Raw genomic sequence first — 23,298 nt, 5'->3', positions numbered from 1 at the left:
AGTTAGTTTATCAGATTTAATACTATTACATTCATAAATAGATTGTAATGTAAATGCATGGTGTAATACCTCGAAATAATGCTCATAAGCTCAAAATTGAACGAGTGCTTGACCTGTTTATTAAAACCTATGCCACAGTGCTGCTGAATTCTTGATTCTGATTGGTCAAAAGAAAAAGAAAAAAAAGATTGTCAGCTCTAATTGAAAATCACAGGTTGACATTAATATGTTAGCAAATCTATAGTAACAGCTAATTCACACATGTTGTTATTAAACAAAGAAAAATGTGTAAGTTTTCTGTGAGGACATTTTATGGAAGGAGTCTCCAGTGTCAGCGCATTGAGTGATAACAGAAACTAACAACATTACATTTAATTATAAACAGATAGAAAGTATGACATGTCATGCTTTTATGAATAAAACATGCAATCACTGGTAAATCACTGTGGTATAAGTGGAATAAAACACGACAGGTGCTATTTTAAGAAAATAATCTGCCCTCTGCTTTGCATCGCACCAGATGTTGTTGATTATTTCTTATAACAGCATGCCATGTCATGTTTTATTCTTTACTTAGTTACTGTGGACAAAGCTGTATGCAACTGTTGCAGTTACATAAGAAGTGTTGTGTCTGTGAGAAGGTATATTAGTGTTTAAAGCATGTGTACAGCGGGCAGGAGGTATAGACATAAATAAGTAAGGATAGAAATGATATTCTTATTATGTACATAAAGTTCAAGTTTGTAAAATCATCACCTGGTCTTCTTTTGCTCTGATCTTGAGTTTTATTTGGGTTCTCAGATTTCCTCTCCTGCTGGTAGGTGGGTTGGATACACTAATTTGTATTTTTCCCAGGTGTGAAAGAGTGTGTGTATGTGTGTGTGTGCATGGTGTCGTTCAATGGACTGGGATCCAAGGTGTATTCCCACCTCACACCCAGTGTTCCAACTATTTTTAAGTGCGAAGAACCCTCCGGAGCAGCAATGAATATTTCAATCTTTCAGACGGTTCTCCAAGTAGAAACAATTCTACTTAGAATCATCCAAATAATCCTTGAGGATCTTTTCTTCTAATAGTAGCTCTAAAAGGAAGCCAGCGGCCATGTGCACAACCAGCAGCTGAAATGCCTGAAGGGGAAAATGATGATGATTCACTCAGATCAGGATGAAGGAGCCCAGAAATTAATGCAGACTCTGGAGCAGTTCTTCTGCTTCACAATAAAGCATTTCTGCCTATCTGTAATATATTGTTCATTTATTTGATGTGAGTGAGATGTAACGCAACACAGCAGTTCAGTCTTTACCATTCCGAACTGTCTAAGTACACAGAGACGATTCAAATCAAAAGCTGAGCTCGGAGCCTTCAGTATGTCCCACACACAAAATCCACAAACCGCCCCCATGAGCGTCTTCAAATAACGCACAGGAAAAGCACAGAGGGAGGAAGAGAGCACGTCTCGGTGGGATTCTGCTGTGACAGCGCTGGTAGCAGATTGAGGAGCTCAGCGATTATAAAGCATTGGCCTGAAGCTATGATCGCTATCTGCGTTTCCAGCCTTGCTCAAATACTGACAGCTCCTAAATCCACTCAATCCACTCTTCCTGCCTGATATAACTATTGTGTTTTTTTACAACCTCTCGTGTCATTAACAGGCAACAACAACAAATGTCTATTAGCTCGGTGTCGTGATTCCTGCAACAGTGACAAGCAACGTGATGGCAGAAAAACAAGCCGCATTTAAATGTATGCTAATCTAGAAGACTGGATTCAGTACATTCCTCAAAGCAGTCCTAAGGCGCAAGTTGTCCAATTCCCCACATAGTATCCTCCTTCTGCCTACCAAAGCTAAACTTAACCTTAGTGTTTACTTCAGAAACCTGGAAGAAAACATCATAACTGTGGTTTTATCTTATCCTGGGTTTCCTTTCAATATTAAAAAGCATTTTAAACATGGTCTCAGAAGAATGTGATTTCTACCAATGCCATAGCCATACGTAACTAGGAGTCTAAAGCCAGGTGCACACTGTTCGATTATTAATAGTCCTTTGAGACTGTTGCTTATCAGACTGTACTGACTTGATCCCTGCGGTAAGCCATGTCACACTGTGGATCTTAGTTGTCATTAATGTCAGACTGTACGACAGTCAAAACGCGAAAAACGGACACACGCAAGAAGACTCATATGGAGTAGGAGAAGCCACACTACGGGACTGTGCATCAAATCTTCTGACACTGCCAGAATTTAATCGGAGGAAACATTTGATCGCAACAGCCATTAATCAGCTGTCGGGGAACACATCAAACTAGTCATCAAAGACTACAGATTATGCCCTAGGATTATAGGAATCTTTTAGGATTTTCAAAATTTGTCTCAGACGACCAAATCGTGGCCAAAATCGTACAGTGTGAACCTGGCTTAAGAGAGACTAATTGGCCCCGCAGGGAAGGATGTCCTTGTTTGACCCTGTTTACACCCCATTATTTCCTGTGTTTTATATCTGGAATATGTAAGGAATAATATACAATGGGGTGTGCTGTTACAGGAAAATCATATAGGGTGGGGTGATTATTATTTCCTAAAAACAATAGATTCTGAAGGGTTTTATTCCACTTTTAACCCATTCTCGGTATTACATCATGGCGAACAGCTATAAAGCTACGTTATTGGTAATTTTCAAAAAGGGAATGGGAATGTCTAGCGTTACCGCAGACTGTATGCTTAAGTAATGTTATCAACTCAAATGAGCGTCTATGTTAGCATCACTCATCCCTACTGTGATTGGTGACAGCATCCAGTGAGCTAACCCTAACTCGGAGCCTCAGATACAATGCAGACCCAGAGAATTATAGAATAACCTCAGTCCATATTTCACAGTGAACATAAACACAATATACTAGTAGTGTAACGCCAACACTGAGGAAGCAATACATGATATTCACTTTTGAAGCCATAGCGATAGGTAAAGTTAATTATCACTCGCTGAGTTATTGTTTTGCAGTGAATACATTTTCGAGACCTCCCTGCCTAAATATCACAAACTCAGCCAGGCATTTTCAGCAGCAGTATCGCTAAATAGTGATGAACGCTAACTTACCTGTGGTCATTTGGTTTCCTCGCCTCAGGAGTCCGACTCCACAGTCACAATCAAAATCTCAAAGCAACGAACATTCACTTTGAGGCAGGTCCAGAACATGTGTTGAAATAATAATAACACAAAAAGAATGTAGGACATTAACACATCCTTTCTGAGAGTGCAGAAGTCTGAGGCAAACATGCTAACAAATATGCCACCATGCCCCCATTTCCTAGTTCCAGTATCTATTAAAACTTCAAATAAGGATAGTGAGACATCCACAAGAGACCAACTGATTCAGATACACTTGCTAGTGTAAAGGTGGGGTTATGCTCTCATTCTCTAAGTTACACAAGGGGAATCTGAGGTGAAAAGAGGTGGTAGCTGGATTATGTGTTTTGGATGAAGAACATGCTGTTGTACAATTTGGCGACTACTATTATATTCAGAGAAACACCTAAGATTGCTCTGACCCTGAAATTAAAAACACCATAATTGTGGTTAAATGGATATCTTTTCAGATAGGATTAGATAGTAGTAAATATGTTCAAGGCTTACAATCAGAATATGTAGCAATATAAACACAATACACTATCTTCAAGCCTTAGTTTACCTCTGAATGTCATGATCTCCACCATGCAGCATGTTCCCTGTACATTTATTTTGCCATGTGCGCTTGTTTATCGTCTAGTCATAGAACATAGGGTTTACTAGCCTAATGTGTTCTCCTTTTCTGTGCAAAGCCTTTGATTAGATGTCCCTTTCTGCACTCGTATTTCTGTCTCTTCTTGTGAAGTCCTATAGTACATTTGTGGTGTTGTCCATCTGTGTTCTGATCTCTGCCACAAACTTTGGTGATGATTCTTAGATTGCCCCTATAAATACCAATAGCATTGCAAAAAATACTCCTGCAGCTACATGCTTTTTTCTGATGTTGCATTTGGACAAAAAAAGCCTATTCATCAATACATACAACTATTTCAAATATAAAGACTGTTTTCGATGTTACTACAAAGTAACATTACTACTTTTGTCTACAGCAAGTGTGATCCCATTCTGTCAAAGTTCAAGAAGATATGGTTCAGAAAAACCTTCAGAGCATAACCTCTGACAGAGACACCAAAACACACACACACACACATAGACATGAGAGCATCGTTCAGATGCTCTGTTGTAATGCAACGACATTTGTGATGCCACATTTTGTCTGTGTGAAAAGAAAACTGCATTCTGCCTGTAATTACACACTGTCTCTTTTCTTCTCATGTGTGGTGAAACGGTGCTATGAAATATTGAGGAGGTTGCAAAACAGGGCTGGATAAACAAGACAGCCTGCCTGAGCCTCTCTGCTCGATGCAGCCTCTCCAACACATATCTGATGCATCACTGATTGGATAAACATGGTCATGTGACTTGCTGGCAGGGCTCTCAATAGGTCATGCAGTGCCAGCTGAGTCTGGATGCAGAGCACAGCATGAGTGTGACGGACTACGGCAAATCATCAACACCGAGCTAGGAACGCTTTAGGGAAAAGAGCACACACGCACACACACACACACACACACACACACACACACACACACACACACAGGGCAATAACACACGATAACTCAAGCCAGCAAACCACATGGTATGAAACAGTGTGCTTAGGCTGCCTGAGTCTACAAATCACCATACGGTGGACGTGATGCTTCAGTGCATGTGAGCGTCCCTGTGTAATGCTGCTCATATGACGATTTACGGTCTTGTTTCGTCTAAATGATGATGGCAGGCTAGTAGATGCCTGATAAGACCTCAAAATGCTAACGCAGCAGAACTGAGCACTGCGACATTTCATGCTCTGAGCTCCATCAATCCTTTCTAACGCACCTGTGTCCCTTCAGCTAACTCCTATCATGCCTTTCAACTAGAGTGCTGGAATGAGTGCTATAATTAATGAACACACAGATCTTTTCTCCAATTATTAAATATGATCTTAAACCTAAGCCTAATACTGTTTACAGCATCTGTGTTGGTTTTTCAGCTGGTTTTGCTTTTACCTGTACAAGTGATGGGGCTTCAGTTGTATTCACAGTTTTTGACTTCGATTAATTAAATATATTCGACTATGATAATCACAAGTTCCCCATTCAAATGCTTTACACTGTCTCGTTACTCTGTCACTGGTCACTCTGTTATACTGTGAGGGCATTTATTTATTTTGCAGGCATGGTTTGGCTCCATTTGTCCCCATGGAGTGAGTCATCACTACAAATCAATACTGCAGCTCTTCTGACTGATTACCTTTATCCTATGATGGAACATTTCTATCCTGGTGGGTGTAGTCTCTTCCAGAATGACGCCGCTCCCACCCACAAGGTTCGAGATGAAAATGAAAAGATGTAAATCACATGCTACAGCCTTCGGAGACTCTAGAATTCAACCTAAAAGAACATCTACAAGGGATATTGGAGCTTTCCATCAATACAATCAAAACACTAACTGAAGGAAAATCTTCTGGAAGAACAATGTTCAATGCTCCAGTACACTTCCAGAGACTTGTAGAATCAATGCCAAGGTACACTGAAGCTGTTCTGGGACCTTACTCACTCACTTTAAGTTGCTTTTTCCTTTAATTTGATACCTGTCAAACCCAGTGATTGTATCATGATTTATGTGTTGTTGTTGTTTTTTGTTTTTTTTACTGTAGTGTAACCAACAAGTATTAGATAATTTGTCCATCATGAAATATAATGTATTTCCATTAGGGCTGTCAGAACAAATGTCACTTGAACAGTCACAATATTTACATATCTAAGGGCAAAGAAAATTGGATGCTTACAGCAATGGCACACTTCTAGTCAACTAAAGTAAGCCTCCTAAACCATCCATCCATCTACCGCTTACTCCTTTTCAGGGTCACAGGGAACTTGGAGCCTATCCCAGGGAGCATCGGGCACAAGGCAAGGTACACCCTGGACAGGGTGCCAGTCCATCGCAGGGCACAATCACATACACACTCACACACCCATTCATACATGTTGGACACTTTAGACACGCCAATCAGCCTACATTTTATCTAAATCACCTGTGTTACTTGATTGCATGTGATTTATAGCATACTTTATTTTCACACCCACACACACACATGTCCGTCTTACTAAATGAACAAAAAGTTAGGACTTTTTGTTGTTGTTCTTGTAAAACAATAAACGTGTGTTAAAACTATGTTAGATTGGTTGAACAACTTTTAGAGACAGCATGATACCACTTTCTTTACCAATACTGAAATCTTATCAGTATCAGACGAAGACAATATTACCTAGCTAATATTCCATCTATCCATTTATCTATCCATTTTCCATACTGCTTATCCTACACAGGGTCACAGGGGAGCCTGGAGCCACTCCCAGAGGACTCTGGGAACAAGGCGGGGAACACCCTGGACGAGATGCAACCCATCACAGGGCACAATCGCACAAATGTGGAAATGTCAATCAACCTACAATGCATGTCTTTGGACTAGGGGAGGAAACTGGAGTACCCAGACGAAGCCCCCAAAACACAAGGAGAACATGTAAGCTCCACGCACGCAGGGCAGAGGCGGGATTCGAATCCCCAGAGGTGTGAGGCAAACGTGGTAACCACTAAGCCACTGTGACCCCCTCAATCTGATATTGTTTTCTATAAAAAACTGCTAAGCTTTTTTAAAAATGCCTTTTTTAACTTAAACACTCCACAGTTAAACTCTTTCACACAAAAATCACTTACAAAGTAAATATAATAAACATTATATGGAATAAATATAAATATAATGAAATCAATCCTAACTAAAGAAAAAGCAGTCAAGTCTCTTCATAATGTATGTAAATATTTCCAGTTCCAAAAATAAATTTCTTTTCCAAATCCAACTCAAATCTTTGCCATTAGTTACAGGATGTGATGTGTTGTTTTTTTCCCGATATCCGATACACCATTTTTTGATGGTATAGGCCAATACCAATACTGGGTATTGAATCAGTGCCATCTCTAATAACTGTTAATTCAATACTGAATAAAATGGTCATTACATTGGTCAGATCAAATTTTCATCAAGTACAACAGTGAGGGAAAGAGATGAAACAAGATTTCCTGAGAAATAGCTCTGCCAGAAACACATCTGATGCACTTGACAAATCCCAGAGGCAGCATAGGTGATCGCAGTCACATTAAAAGTGAATGAGAGCTCACACTTTCCTCCAGCTCTCTTTCAATCCACACCCATCTCTTTGTCTCGCTCTCTTATAGCCTCGTTCATATCTCTGAGCCAAGCCTGACCCCTGCAAAAAAAAGCTTTTGTGCAGGAAATACAGCCTTCAGTATTACAGGGTCTGCACTGATCAGTGTTGCGCTGGTCACCACGTACATGACACCAGTGTTTTCTAGTGCCATAATTCTTTATCACGCCACGATTGCCTTGCAGGATTTTTTTGTTTTAATAAATCAAGATCCTTGCAGCATTGAGGAGGAGGAGGACAACGAGGAGGCTGGCCGAGCTCATAAATGGAGCATAACGTGATCTGTTTTATTCATTGTGATTTAATGGATGCTGATGAGTGTGCGGCTCAAGGCGTGAAAGTTCACAGAGAAGCAGCTGAGAACTTCATTTTCCAGAGATGTCATGAGGAACAGGAACAAATCTGCATGGAAAAATAATGTGACAAGCACACGAACACAAGCGATGGCCATCAACTAATTTCCTTACATAACGGCTTCCATAAGCACACATAGGCAACAGAAAGTGTTTCTTTAAATGTGGAGTTTTCTTCGACAGCTTGGAGACAATGAGCTTGAACTACATTCCGAATTCAGTTTAAAATAATTACAATGTTATTTTCTAAAATGAGGACAAACACACCAACACTCATACACACATGGCCAATCAGCTGAGATACTCGCAAGCTTTATATAACATAATGATCGGCATAAACACTGAACATCTCTAGGTACTGCGAGTGTCATCAATATTTTTATAAACTCTGACTGGTTGAAGATGATTAGATGTTAATATTTCACTAATATTTCAATAAAATTGCTCAAATTGTACAATTTGGTGCAGAATTTCTATTTTACAGTGGTTGTTAAATAAAGGTATCATTAAAACTAATTAAAGAATTTCTCATCTCGGCATTTTGATAAATAAAATGTCATTCATTTTAATTCATTTAATGGTCCATCCATCCATCCATTTTCCATACCGCTTATCCTACACAGAGTCACAGGGAAGACTGGAGCCTATCCTAGGCAGAGGACACATTGGGCCAGGGTGCTAACCCATCTCACGGCACAATCACACACATAATTAATGTAGATTTTTTCCTCGTTTCAAATAATTTAAATGCTTAAATAATTATTGGCAGATGTTAAATAAAATTTATATTTTTTAAATGTTAACATAATTACTTTTTTTGCAGATGTTAAATAAATATATCGTTAAACACATTCTATTTTGCTGGCAGTTTGTTAGCAAACCTATATATCATAATACATATATAATAAAAATATGTGTATTAGAAATGTATTATAAAAAGTAGGACAAGTATGAAATATATTATTTTTTCATCATATTACCCAGCCCTTCTGTATGTACATGAAAAAAAAACATGCATAAAACATACAAACAAACACACATCAACCATATGTAAAATACTGGAATTAAAACTGCCTATCTCAAGCCCCGCCTGCAGACTAGGCCAGGCTCCGCCCATGTTAAACATTGTCTTATAAGACTTCTAACCTGTGTAGCATCCGAATGCAATTTCATTACTGTGCTGTTTGTGGACATTTAATCCAAAAGTGTTTATCTTAAGCTCTTGAGCTCTCAGAAACATAAAATAGAAAAAAAAAATGTGATACACATTTATTAAATAGAATGCAGGCACTCACGAAAGTATAATGAAGTAAATGAAACTGGACCTGTGTCTAGAGTTGCCTCATCCTTTTAGGTAATAGGTGAAATGAGAACAACATTTTCAAAGCTGTTTGCCAGAACCCCATCAGCTGATCTAATCCAGTGTTATCATGTACACGTGATGAGAAAATGGCAGGCTTATGCTGAAGCAGATGCCCTGAAATAAGGCAGGTGGCGAACAAACTGATCCAAATAAGGTCCAAAACAGTGAGGGTTATTCCAATGTTTCTCTTTTTTTTGTATCCAGGAAGCTTTTCCAGTGTGAATAAATAATATTTTACAAATTTCTTATGATCACAGCATTTAATTTATGAAGATGACCAAACATTAGGCAAATATGTAGCATCATATTCATTTATTTATTTATTTATTCCATTAGAGCTTGAACCTTCGTGGACTTTCCACCCACTGAATCCAAACCACTCAAAGTGTGTTAAACTATAGATTTAAAATATTTGGCATCATATTATAAAGAATATTTTAGGTTTTTGAAGTTTACATTAAATGCTTACAATTCTAGTGGCCAGTCAGTTGGGCTGAAAACCATAACAACGTTGACAGTGGTTGAGTTTGATAACCAATGGAACGTCATAAAAGAACATTGTGGAACCGTGACACAAGCTAGCTCCTGTTGTCACTTAACTTGTCTGGTTTGCCTCACTTGAACAAAAACGCTGATACTGGGGCCCCAACATAAATTAAAGTCTCCTAACAGAAATCTTATTATCACCATTTCAATGGTTATGGGGTTGTTTTTTTTTGTTTGTTGTTTTTTTGTTAAATAAGAGCGCATTTGTTTCACCAGTCTGTTATTAGACTTGGGACTATTATACCAAGTCTATAATATAAAATACTAGCATCCCAGTGTCCCATACACAAGTCTCAGTGATTTTTTTGTTACAATAGGAACAACAAATGAGTGCATTAATATAATCCTGCCTCGTAGCTGGAACTACTGTCAGAGCTGTTGTTCTACAAAATTAATCCACACCTTCTGACCAATCAATTTGAGAATTCAAAAGCACTGTGCTATAAACTCCTTGATTGCTGCAATATGAATTTTACTTATAGAGTAATCCAGTCAGGATGGCTTATAGTGCCATAAAGATTAATAATCCAGTTCAAATGTATTCAACATCATCAGCTCAACATCACCTTCAGGACATAATTACACTTATCCTGGCTAGCAATCTGGGCACTGTGGGCTTATATTAAATATGCAAGAAATGTTCCATGCATCGTTTTAGCACCATTATCTAACCGACTGCCAAAGCACATCGATTCAATATTAGTAATGATGTCTTTTCATCCTAATGCCAGAACCAAGGTGATGTAAAGGTGATGGGTAGATTAAATGCTGTGGCTTGAGCCAAATGTGTGCAAAAAAAAAGCTACAGCTACAGGACTAATAAACAGGTCGATATCCGTGGTACTGCAGAATTCCTGCAAATATACATAGCAGGAGTGGAAGAGTATGAACATTCCACAGTATTATAACCTCACAACCTAATATCAATAGGATACTACTGATATAATCCAGTTCACTGAAACACAAAAAAGTGGAGTTTCCATAATATCATAGTATCTGTTTACAACTTTACATTTTTAAGTAATGCTAAGTGCTGTATTATATTGCAGCAGCTTTGCCTTGGGTTAAAATGGTGAAACTGTGTGTAGAAATGTTCCATGCTACCTAAATATAGATGCTTATGATGTCATGAAGTGGAGGCTGAAGCGGATGCAACTGCAGTTTAGAGTTTTATTAAAAGGACCTAACAAATAAATCCAAAACGTGTAGTAAAGATGTAAACAGTAGACAGGCAGAGGTCAGGCAATCAGGAATCAACAATAGTAGTGCAAATCCAAAATCCAAAAACCAGGTAAACACAAACAAGATCAAAACCAGAGTAGCAGCACATAAAAATAAACCTCTTGGTAAAGTCAGGTACAGGCACACTGAGCATTACTTCCCCTTGTGTGAATGTTTGTGTGTCCTTTGAATAGAGACGGTGTGTGATTGGAGACAGGTGTGCTTGATTAGAAGTTCGGCAACTGGGAACGTGACAAAGTGCGTGTGTTTTGGGAAGTATAGTACGGGGCAGCCATGTTTGAAGGCCATGGTGAATTCTGAGTAACGGAGTTTGTTGTCGGTACCTGGGTTGACCTGACATGATGTCTTGCACTAATACTTGTTTAAGTTGTTATATATGTATGGAATAAAACACTTGGACGCAAGCTGTTACAGTAAAATAAATAATGATGGAAAGGTGTCATATGGCCCAACACAACCAACACAGAGTTGATTACTTTCCAATAACAGCACCTTCATTTCACACCATAACATTTTGCCATTGCTGACTTCTTGTTTTATTTATTAAAGAACAAAATATCATGCTTTTTATCCATTTAATGTTGAGGAATGTCCACAAAACAAGTGTGTTTCCACTGTACATTATAACAGCTATAAACAGTTGTTCTCTAACCAACCTCTGTTTGTTTTAGTTTTTTTCTCTCTCTGTTGAAGTTAGTGACCAAAAAAATGCAACTTGTTACTGAGAAACCGGAAAGTGTGAAACCCTCTGTTGGAAAATCATATAAGTCCCTCTGCAAGTTGTTACAACAGATACAATAACATATTAGAATGAGTGCATTAATATAAACCTGTGATTCGCCTTACAGCAGGAACTACTGTTAGAACTGCTATTATAGAAAAATTAATCAACACCTTCTTACTAATCAGAATCAAGATTTCAACATGTCGACTATTTATTTATTTATTTTTTTAAAGGTAATAATAGATGTATTATGTAGTTAGTTTTGTCGACTAATTACTGAAGCCTTAAGCTGAATGCTGTAACAGTACGGGACAGCCATCTTGGATAATAAGAATCACTTTATTTTCTTAGTGTAGGTTTCATACTGTTTCCCAACACAACAAGAGGCATGGCTGTAACAGAATTACACCAGAAAAGTGTAGATGCAGATGATAATATAGTTCTATTTTAAACTTAAATTTGTAACTATGAACTAACTGATTTTACAAATTGTAATTTTGGTTATTTAAAAATGAGATGATGTAGCTTAACAAGTACACAAGTATGCAGTGGGGTTCAAAAGTCTGAGACTCCTACTGAAAATGCTTCTATTTTGCATTCTTTTGTAATTTAATACAACAATATAACAATATTTCATTACAAATTATATTGTCAGCAATAACTTGAGTGGAGAATAAAATCTTAGAAATATTTTGATGGATTTCAGAATTCGCATGTCCCCCATTAAATGCAGCATTCACTCAAGCTGGCTCAACCTGACGAGCCGTGTTAGATCAAATCCATTGCCATGTTGTCTGAACATGTACTTCAATAGAAGGGATAAGATGCAGGGATAATCTGACCTTTTGTACTAAGGTGCATGGTCAATATCACAAATTTGTTTAACTTTATATAGTGAACTAGAAATAGCACAGAATCTTGAATTTGGAATATCCAAGATATTGAACAGTTTCCTTTCTTTGGTGAAACATCTTATAAATTCTAAAAGAGTTTATTTGGGTTTTGTTTTTTGTTTTTTTTTAAATAAAGAAAGACTAGATTTTCAATGTGGTCTCAGACTGTATGTAGATCTGGGCATTCTGAGTGAGAGAGACTTCCATTACTTGTCAGCAACATTTGCCTTGTAGCTCAAGGTACAAAAGTAACAAAGCAAACATTGGATGAAAATCATGCCATGGCTGATCAGTGACATTTGAAATGAGGAGGAAAATAGTGTAGAAAATCTACTTTCTCATATTGTCATTCTTTTAAAAAGAAGCCCAGCGTATTTTAAAGACATGCACCACATCTGGAAATTTCCACGTCTTGAAATATGATTCATTATCATCTATATAAACACACCATGATGTTAACAGTGTAACTATTTCCTACTGTATACTGTATAGCTTATCATCAGATGTGACATATAGTGTTTTCATGTATGTTGTATCAAAATTTCATCGTCATAGTCACCAAAAAATTGTTCTTTTCACCAAAATGCAACAAGCCATGAGTGCCATCCTTACATTATATTTGTTTTATTTTAGCAAGTATCGCTGGAGGCTTATATCGTCAACAGACATGGCTATTCACAGCACCTATCGAGAACAGAGAACAAGACGAGTGCTCATCTGTGTCAATGCACAGGCCTAATCAACTTTCCCATGGACAAATGCTCTAATGAAGCATGGCTGCGTCAGGACATGGAGCATGTCAGCTGTGAAATGGTCACTCAGGGAAGCGGATGTCAGAGGAACAGCCTGTAGCTGACACCAGAGCACCACTAAATGTCCTGAGGGAGAGTAATTATGAAGCAAGGAAGAGACTTTCTAAAATTAAGACAAGGCCATTAGGAGGTTAAATTCTGCTGTAGTGAAAATTGGTCTTTAAAAGTAGAAACCATCTAAGGATCGTAGATTAGGCTAAACTGCTGTTCTCAGTCGTTCCAGTCAGTTGCTCTCACTTTTAAATTAGAAATATAGTTTGAATATTCAGAATACAGCAAGTTTTTCATGATAAAAACTTTTCAGAGTGCTATATAAAGAAAAATAAGGGACAACTGTCTTAAAGTGTACTGACCCTGAGGGTTATTGTGTCATACAATATAAGACCCAGTCAGGTTCCAAATATGCAAATATGGACAATGAATAAGTCTCTACAAGTGAAAGAGAACTGATGTGCTTGGATTTGGGGTGTTTCCAGTTCAAATAATAGTACTAATGACATTTCTCTGTGGTGAACCAACATGTCAAACATTTTATTATACACACACACACACACACACACACACATTTATATATATATATATATGTGTGTGTGTGGTTTCAATGTGTGTGTGTATATATATATATATATATATATATATATATATATATATATATATATATATATATATATATATACACACACACACACACATTGAAACCACCTGCCTAATATTGTGTAGGTGCTATTTGGCCATTTGTGCCACCCTCTAATCCGTTGAGGCATCAACTCCACAAGACCTCTGAGGGTGCTGTGGTATCTGGCACCAAGATGTTAGCAGCAGATCATTTAAGTCTTGTAAGTTGTGAGGTGGGGCCTCCATGGATTGGACTTGTTTGTCCAGCACATAGACCCTCAATCAGATTGAGATCTGGAGAATGTAGAGGCCAAGTCAACAGCTTGAACTCTTTGTCATTTCCCACGAACCATTCCTGAACCATTTTTGTGTGGCAGGGCGCTTTATCCTGCTGAAAGAGGCCACTGCCATTAGGGAATACTGTTGCCATGTATTCGGTCTGCAACAATGTTTAGGTAGGTGGTACGTGTCAGAGTAATATCCACATGAATGCCAGGACCCAAGGTTTCCCAGCAGAACATTGGCCAGAGCATCACACAGCATCCACCGGCTTGCCTTCTTCCCATAGTGCATCCAGGTGCCATCTCTTCCCACGGTAAGTGACGCACATGCCACCGAGACCTTCCTGATTCCAACACATCAACTTCGAGAAAAGACTGTTCACTTGCTGTCTAATATATCCCACCCCAAGAGAGGTGCCATTATAATGAGATAATCAATGTTATTCACGTCACCTGTCAGTGGTTTTAATTTTATGGCTGATCGGTGTTGGTGTGTGTGTGTGTATGTGTATATATACACACATGTATACATATATATATATATATATATATATATATATATATATATATATATATATATATATATATATATATATATACATACATATATATCATCAAAGCAGGTTTTCCAAAAATAATAACTATATAAACCAACAGTGATGTGCTTTTTCTTTTATTTGGGGCTTTTCAAGACCTTTTTCCCAGACTGAGTATTTGTATTTTCAAAATGTTTTTATTTTTATTTTTGAGTTTCTTGCAATTCAAACTAAAACTAAAAAACTAAAACTTAAAAAAGAAAACATGAAATGTGACATGGGTTTAGGAAGCCTACACAATATTTTTATTTCAAAATATATTTAGAGAATATATAGTAAATATAAATATAAAATTTCATCACACAAGAAGCCTGTTATTCATACTGAAATGCTTTTTTATACTTTGGCCAGAGCCGAGACCGAGCGTCATCAGCTGTTGGTCTGGACCAAAAAAAAAATGAAAGAATCGTACCAAGCACTGCAAAAATACTGTAGCAGACAAGAGTAAAAATATGAATAAAAAAAATCAACATAATTCCGTCACTGCTTCTGTAGCACATCTTCTGTTATAGCCATTCACAAGCATTGAATGAAAAGGGATGAGTTTTCAAAGATTTTTCATTTCATCCACAGACATTTCATTTAGCCTCTCTGAAGTACTGAGCCACTAAAGGGTCCCAATGAGACTATATTGAACTATATGGTTCAATATAATGATGTCATTTCCAATGAAATGGTAAAAAGGTTCTGGTTTATGCTATACATAATATATTACACTCAAGACTTGCTGGAGTAACTGGAATGTCCTATTTTAAATAAAATGTCATGTTCAAGTCTTGGCTACTGCTTTAATGTAGATGAAGCTTAAGCTTTTATACCTCCAAGGCAATTCAAAGGACTATACAAATCAAGATGGAATTTCATTAAAGAAAATCAATAGGTAATTCTGCATTACCTTAGAATAATTTTTTCATTCCTTTGCAATATTTAGTTGTTTATATGGACTTTAGTAACAATATTTTATGTAATTATATTTTTAGTTGAAAATGTAGTCGATATTGGGTTTTCTGGTTACCATATCACTCATTTTTCCATCTAGTTGTACACTTAAGTGCTTTTATTTTCATTTTAAAATGACAGAATATTACTTGGTCAGAACCATGCTATACACCATGTTACACAAACATAATTTTGTCATAATGCAGCTTTAATGTAATTGCAGCCTGACCCGTGTGTCTACTGTAACAGTCTCCAGTGCTGTATGAAACATGTACATGGCATTTCGGTTTGGCTCCAATGCTGAATATAGCACGATGCAGACAGGTGACAAAGCATCCCTTTAGGGAGATCAAATGAAACATGGATCCATCCAATTGTGGCAGCGAGTTAAAACCAATCACTGGTCCAGCCAAATCCACACACACACAGAGGGGCAGGGAAGAAAAAAAAATCAACTGGCACAGTTTATCAATGTCATTCTGATAATACTCTCAGTTCTCTCCTCTCAAGGAGGAAAAAAAATGTTAGGCAGATCAGTTCCCATGGCAACACAGCACAGTAGGCTCGCTGTTGACTTGCTGGAGCATCACTATGGAGGCTTTGAAGGAAACCAACGGCCGTGTTTCCAGGAAGACACACATATATACACACACACACAGCCGGTGTGGATAGAGACGAGGTAAAGAATGTGTAAGCAAACCTGGCTGCAGTGAATTGAGCTCTGTAGTGCTAGAGCACATCTATAATCTGTCAAAACTGACACAGCTCTGATGTCATTGTCCATATGACACCATGTAGCGTTAGTATTAAACATTTTAAATCCCATGGCATAGGGTAATCAATAATAATGCAACACAATTCCTCCAAATCTTCCGGTAAATAGCTCTACACTCGCACGGTTCAATACAATCATGGCATTTCTGATATTAGGGTAAAAAGGTTCTGGTAAATGAATGCATAAAATATTTCACACAGACCTGCTGGAGTAACTGGAATATCTGATATTAAATAAAATGCCACGTTCGAGTCATGACTACTGCTTCAATGTAGGTTAAGCTTAAACTTTCATAACCCCAAAGCAAGTAATATGTAAATTAAAATGGAATTTTTATATCATTAATGAAACCCAGCATCCGAATTTCCAGGAAGACACACAATAAAATGATCTGTCGATAGAAATACAGTAGGCAAGGAAAATTTACATTTGCATTTTACTTTCACAGCATTTAGAGGCTGGTGTACCTGGAGAACAAATCCTTATGCTAGTGTAGAACAGGCCTAGTCTAAAGACAAACATAAGCTAAGACGCTGCCAAAAACTGGAGCCAGTGCTGATACATGTGCTAGCAAAGAATGTGTTAGTGAAGGATGTGTTAATGAATTTGGATGCGCTGCAAAAAACGCAGTATATTCTGTCCAAATTAGGGATGCAACATTCCCTTTTTTCATTTTCGATAGCGATATGTCCAAGAGATACCTGATACTGATCTAGCCCTGATCAATTTTATCCATCCACCCATCCATTTTCTGCACTGCTTATCCTACACAGGGTTGTGGGGAGATTGGAGCCTATCCCAGGGCACGAGGCAGGGGACACCCCATGCAGGGTGTCCAACCCATCGCAGGGAACAATCACACACATTTACACACCCATTCATACACTATGGAAATGCCAATTAGCCTATACCATATGTCTTTGGACTGGGGGAGGAAACCAGAGAACCTGGAGGAAGCCCCTAAAGCACAGGGAGAACATGCAAACTCGAACCCTGGAGATGTGAGGTAAACATGCTAACCACTAAGCCACCATGCCCCCCTGATCCCCCACCCCCCAATCAATTTTATTGTCAATTCAATTTTATTTGTATTTGTATAGCATTTTTAACAGTAGACGTTATTCACAAAACAGCTTTACAGAAGTCAGAATACAGATTTCAATCCCTAATGAACAAGCCAGAAGTGACAGTAGCGAGGAAAAACTTCTGTGACTACTGTGATGATATTAGAAGGAAACCTTGAGAGGAACCAGACTCCAAATGGAGCCCATCCTCTTCCAGATAGTGAGATTATAAATCATTACCATATACAGGTGTAGAAGAGCACAGACAAACAGTCCTAAATGTAATATTGTAAATAAGAATACTGGGATGAGGTCAAGATAGTTTTTATGATTACAGCAGCAATTCTTAGGTACAAATCTACAGCATCCTCATGACATCATTTTAATAACTCAATCTTCTGAGTCAATCTTCTGTTGCTATGTTATGTGAAATGGCTGTAGATGGAACAGCAACAACAAGTTGTTGTGTTGTGTTCTATGTCCATTTGGAAGATATGTGTTCTGTCAAATTTTGCATTTACAGCAGTCAGTGATGGTCTTACAGAAGTGCTTCATAAGATGCCCACACTGTTCATCACTGTTTCCTGTCTAAGACATTTTGGGCAAATTATTTATTCACAGAATTACAGTATATATTCTAGTAGAGTGTGCAATATGACAAAAATATCATAAATTTACAATACACAAGATGTAAAAATAAATAATAAATTACAATAATAATTAAAAAACAATAATTAATTAAAATACTTTTTTATTTTTATTTTAAATGTTCAGTACAAAATTTTAACATTAAATCAGTTGCTTCCAATCAGAATATGTTTTATTTATTTATTTAATTTTTTTTAAGATATCATGATACCTCATAAAAGTACAATATTATATAGTCATTTTTCCCAGCTCTATATTCCAGTTACTTTGGCAAAACAAGGCTGTTATATTTTGGTTAACTGTTACACTGTATAATAGTACTGAGCTATAGAATGTACTAGTAGCGAGTTTACTAGTTACTGGACTGGTATACATAATAAATGGCACATAGTATACACTCCCTGAAATAGACAAAAAATAGCACTAAAGTGTACTTCCTTGGGGTGGAACCCTGCTGGGGTGGTACCCTTGAGCTCTGTACCCTTAATATGTAGAAATGTGGACATAGTGTACCTTTAAAATGATTTAAGTTACATAATTAGATAGTAATTTTTTTTAGAATGAAGCTTTAAAGAAGGGATCTTCAATCTTACCTGCAAAGGGTCAGTGTGGTTGTAGGTTTTCATTCCATCCATGCAGGAGCCACTACTTAATCAGTTCATCTTGGACTGTGATCAACTATCAAGTGGCTAAGCCTAACCCTAACCCAACTGTTTGGTTAGAATTAAACCCTGTAGTCACATCGGCACTTTATGGATAATAATGAATAAGAATGAAGAGCCCTGGTACACTACATACACCTTTCTCTTTTTTTCTGAAAATCTATTCAAGGGTGTGACTCAACCAGCACTCTAGTTCAGTAGTCAGGGCACTGATCAGGGAGTCAGCCATTTTAAAGGCTGTCTTGACTGCAAAACCCTTCCAGTGGACGTTCCCTATGCTCACTATGTTCCCTTACTGGAAATGATGTCATGTTTTCTGAAGCCTCTCAACTCAAAGAAAATTGGGGATGAACTCTCAACCAACTTGTGGCCACACATGTAAGTAGCTTGTTATTGTTGTTATACCGTAGCTCTCAAATGTTTACATACGTTAGCAATTTTTAACATTATTTGACGTTCTATATACGGTTTGTTTGAGTCTAATGGCTTTTAAGTGTTTAATTTTTTTTAATCCCTCTAGCTTGCCTACAATCCTGCTTGACATATTATGACAGAAATACATGTGATTATGCTAACAAATGTATATGACATATAAAATGTACATATTTTTCATTTTTGGTGAAGTTTTACAGCGCGAGTACGTGGTCATGTTGCTGGTAATTCAGATATCAGTGTCCCAATTTGTACTGAGCCAGGGTCCTTACCAGTACCACAACTCATGTACATGATACACTGATTCACTGCCTACGGCACTAAGGAGCTGGTTCAGACATATCCCAAGATTCAAAAAGATTCAAGAACTTTACCGTCATATGCACAAGATTCCTTGTACTAGCAGATCCTTAGTTTGCCCACTCTCATGGGAGCTGTTGTAGAGAGTAGTAAAGAAAATTATAATAATAATAATAATAATAATAATAATAATTTAATAAACTGGCAACTCAGTGTATGTACAGATAACATTTCATGTAATAAATGCCATGAAATGGTAGATGGTTGTATGCTTCTTCTACTCACTCAAATTTTCATGTATTATATTAATATCATCTTATAGCAATCTAAATATTATACCACAGTGTTGCACTATGTATACAAGTCAACAGAGGACAAAAAAACATTATTTCACATAATTTGGCAACAAAAGCTTAGTTCCGGCTCAGTTACCCTGAGGATATTAATACTGGATCAGGTCTTCGCCGAATCTCAGAACCCTAATATCAGTATCATACTGAAAATGAAAACTTTGAATCGTTCTAAGTCCATCATTAACTGAAGTTAATTTTAGCTCAAGGGTAAGCAGTTTCAACCGCAAAGGGCCAACGTGGCTGCAGTTTCTGATCCAACTAAGCAGGAACATGCACAATTACTCTTGTATAATCAGTTAATGTCAGTGGTGACAATTTGTGTCTAATGTACATCTGTAATAAAAAACTAAAACTGAATGTGAAATCATTATCACATGTAAATAAACTGGAAGTGTGAACTTACAATGCAGCACGAACCGTAGATGCAGGCAGTAGATCACGTACATACAATCTGACTGACTGTCTTGTGTAAACGCAGTGTATTTATTAGTGGTCTTCAATCCCAGCAATGGAAACCCATATTCACTGCACATTTCCCTGTTCTCCCTGCACTTCCTCACTTGACTCAGCTCATGAAAGGCTTGATCATAAAACAAGCTGAATCAGGCATGCGGAAGCAGCTGAAGAACCACAACTGAAGCCATTCATTATTTAACCAAAAAATATTTTATGATCCGCATCTGCTCTCAATCATTGTGTATGTGTGGATTATAGGTTTACAATAAAGGTCAGAACAACTATCATTGTCTTTGTTTTATATATATATGATATAAACTGTGTTTTCTTTTGGGAATTACATGACCACAAACCCCAGGTCAAGCTCACGTCACGAGCGTCATAACCAGCGTCATAACCGAAGCTGAAGTAACCAAATCGAGACTAAAGTGAAAATATCCTGACTGTCCACTCAATCTCCATGACGCGCAAATCAACAAACCAGGAGAAAGGAGACAAAGGCAGAGGCCAGAACAGATGTGCATACACACATACACAAACACACACTGCACCACGTCAACACACAAACAAAAAGCCCATGCTGTTTTTGTTCACACGTCCTTTACAGTTATGTTATATGGACTGTACGTGTCTGTGAGAGGTGTGTGTGTGCATGTATTTTTGCATATGTTGACCAATATACATTAAGCAAGATGTAAAGATAAATAAATGTATACCTTTTTGTAAGACTAAATTTTAATTACATATATAGCATAAATTATAAATAATAAACAAGATGAGCAAGAAGATATTAACACTAACATTATAATAGCAATAATATTTAGATGTATACCATATATTATTAATTAATATTAATATTATTATTATTATTAATAATAATAATAACAATAATAATAATGACTAGCGCGCAAATCCAGCTATTTATTCTCAACACGTAGGCGCCTTCACACCCCCCCCCCCCCCCCACCCCCCCGAGGTAAGGAAGTGTTTACATACACTGCAGCTATTTGCCTGTTTATCTACAGAAAATGTTTCTTATTTTTTTTATTTTTTTGCACTATTATTGTTGGCATATATAATATAACTGAGGTGTGTTGATGAAGGAGGCTGATGGCTGATGTGGCGCATTGCGCTCTTTACAGCTGCGACTCTTTTTCCAATCAAATCACCGAATGATTAAAAGCAGCTCAGTGTAACTGTAAACGGAGGAAATAAATCATCTCAGAATGCTCTGGACTCAAACAGGTTGTCAGGAGAAGACTCGGCTGCGGGATCGTGTCTCACCGTGTCTGGCGGATGCAGGCTGCAGGAGAAGCAGTGTGATCCCGGCGCACATCACACACCGGCGCCACACCGAGCCCGGCCGCTCCGGACACCTCCTCTTCCTCCTCCAGCACCCCGCCGCTCCTCGGCTTCCCACCACAGGCACTTTTCTCGAGGCCATGTGAACGTGTTGGCGTGCGGGCCTGGACGCGCAGAAACGAACCGCGCATTGGATCGGGACGTGTCCGCTCCGGTGTGTGAGACCGAGTCCGAGTCCGAGTGCGCCGGGTTTTAGATGGCCAGCATGGGAAAGTTTAAAGGCAAGCGTCAAGGCAGCGAGTCCGTTTCTAACCGAGCCGCTTTCGCACCGAGCGTCATTTCAGCGCGTAAAAAGCGCATTTCATCCGGAACACACACACATACACACACACACTCACACACACAAACACACACACACGCACACACACACGCAGGCTCTGCAAAAACCACCACAACGACGTGCTGCTAATAAAAATGAGAAGTGAAAGATCTCAAGTGCGCATCTGACGCGCAAAATACAGAGCGGGGGCTTTTTCACCGAGGAATCATTTTTATGAACGACTCTCTCAAGTGATTCAATCGGCCGAATTGATTCGCAAGCGTTAAACGGTACAGAAACGTTTTGCTTCTTCAGTTGAATTCACCAGGGCCAATAGCACACACACGCACACACACGCACGCACACACACACACGCACACGCACGCACACACACGCACAAATCATAATGTTTTATATGCAAGAATGAATAGTCTAATAAACAGCAGCCTAAATTAAAAACACAATTTTTTTTTGAAAAGGGAATTGTTAAACAACTAAATTTTTAATATTTATTATAAACAAACAAATAAATAATCTAAAATAAATACAATTCATATAAAAATATATCTAATAAATAAACACTTTATATTTTCTGCTTCCTTTAACAAAAATGCCTTTTAATGCATATTTTCTGTGTTCTACTTGAACATGTCTTAATCAGCCCATTAATATGGGCTGCGGCTCAGGTGGTAGAGCGGGTTGTCCACTAATCGTAGGGTTGGTAGTTCGATTCCCGGCCCACATGACTCCACATACCGAAGTGTCCTTGGGCAAGACACTGAATCCCAAGTTGCTCCCGATGGCAAGTTAGCGCCTTGGATGGCAGCTCTGCTACCATTGGTGTGTGAATGGGTGAATGAGATACAGTGTAAAGCTTTGGATAAAAGCGCTATAGGCTATATAAGTGCAGACCATTTACCATTAATAATCTGCTTATTGTAGCATTAAAATAGTTGCTAGCTGTTAACCTTAGCTAACATATATAGTTTATATTCTAACATAGTCTCATTATATTATATGGTGCCCTCCACTAATATTGGCACCCTTGGTAAATATGAGCAAAGAAGGCTGTGAAAAATTGTCTTCATTGTTTAACCTTTTGATATTTTGCTTTTTTTTAAAAAAAAAAAAATCACAGAAATACTGTTGTCATGGATATCAAAGAATTGCAAACAAAACACAAGGTTATCAAAAGACACCCTTGGCACCCTTTTAGTCAATACTTTGTGCTACCTCCCTTTGCCAAGGTGAGTCTTCTCCTATAATGCCTGATGAGGTTGGAGAATACATGGC

The 23,298-nt window shown here is 37.9% G+C and overlaps 1 protein-coding gene across 5 annotated transcripts in view; it reads right to left on the bottom strand.

Moving 5' to 3' along the window:
- kiaa1549la (KIAA1549-like a) overlaps positions 1–22,219 on the bottom strand; it is an 81,021-nt gene extending 58,802 nt beyond the window's left edge. For all 5 annotated transcript variants that reach the window (XM_053682210.1, XM_053682208.1, XM_053682211.1 and 2 more), the window contains exon 1: positions 21,669–22,219. In XM_053682210.1, coding sequence (XP_053538185.1) covers positions 21,669–21,828 — 160 coding nt within the window. In that variant the 5' untranslated portion in view covers positions 21,829–22,219. The remainder of the gene's footprint in view (positions 1–21,668) is intronic.
- Positions 22,220–23,298: the final 1,079 nt, after the last annotated feature.

Source organism: Ictalurus punctatus, chromosome 8 (assembly GCF_001660625.3).
Source record: "Ictalurus punctatus breed USDA103 chromosome 8, Coco_2.0, whole genome shotgun sequence".
In the NCBI taxonomy this organism is placed as follows: Eukaryota; Metazoa; Chordata; class Actinopteri; order Siluriformes; family Ictaluridae; genus Ictalurus; species Ictalurus punctatus.
The sequence above is the reverse complement of the archived record's forward strand: the minus strand, read 5'-3'. Positions and strand labels throughout refer to the sequence as shown.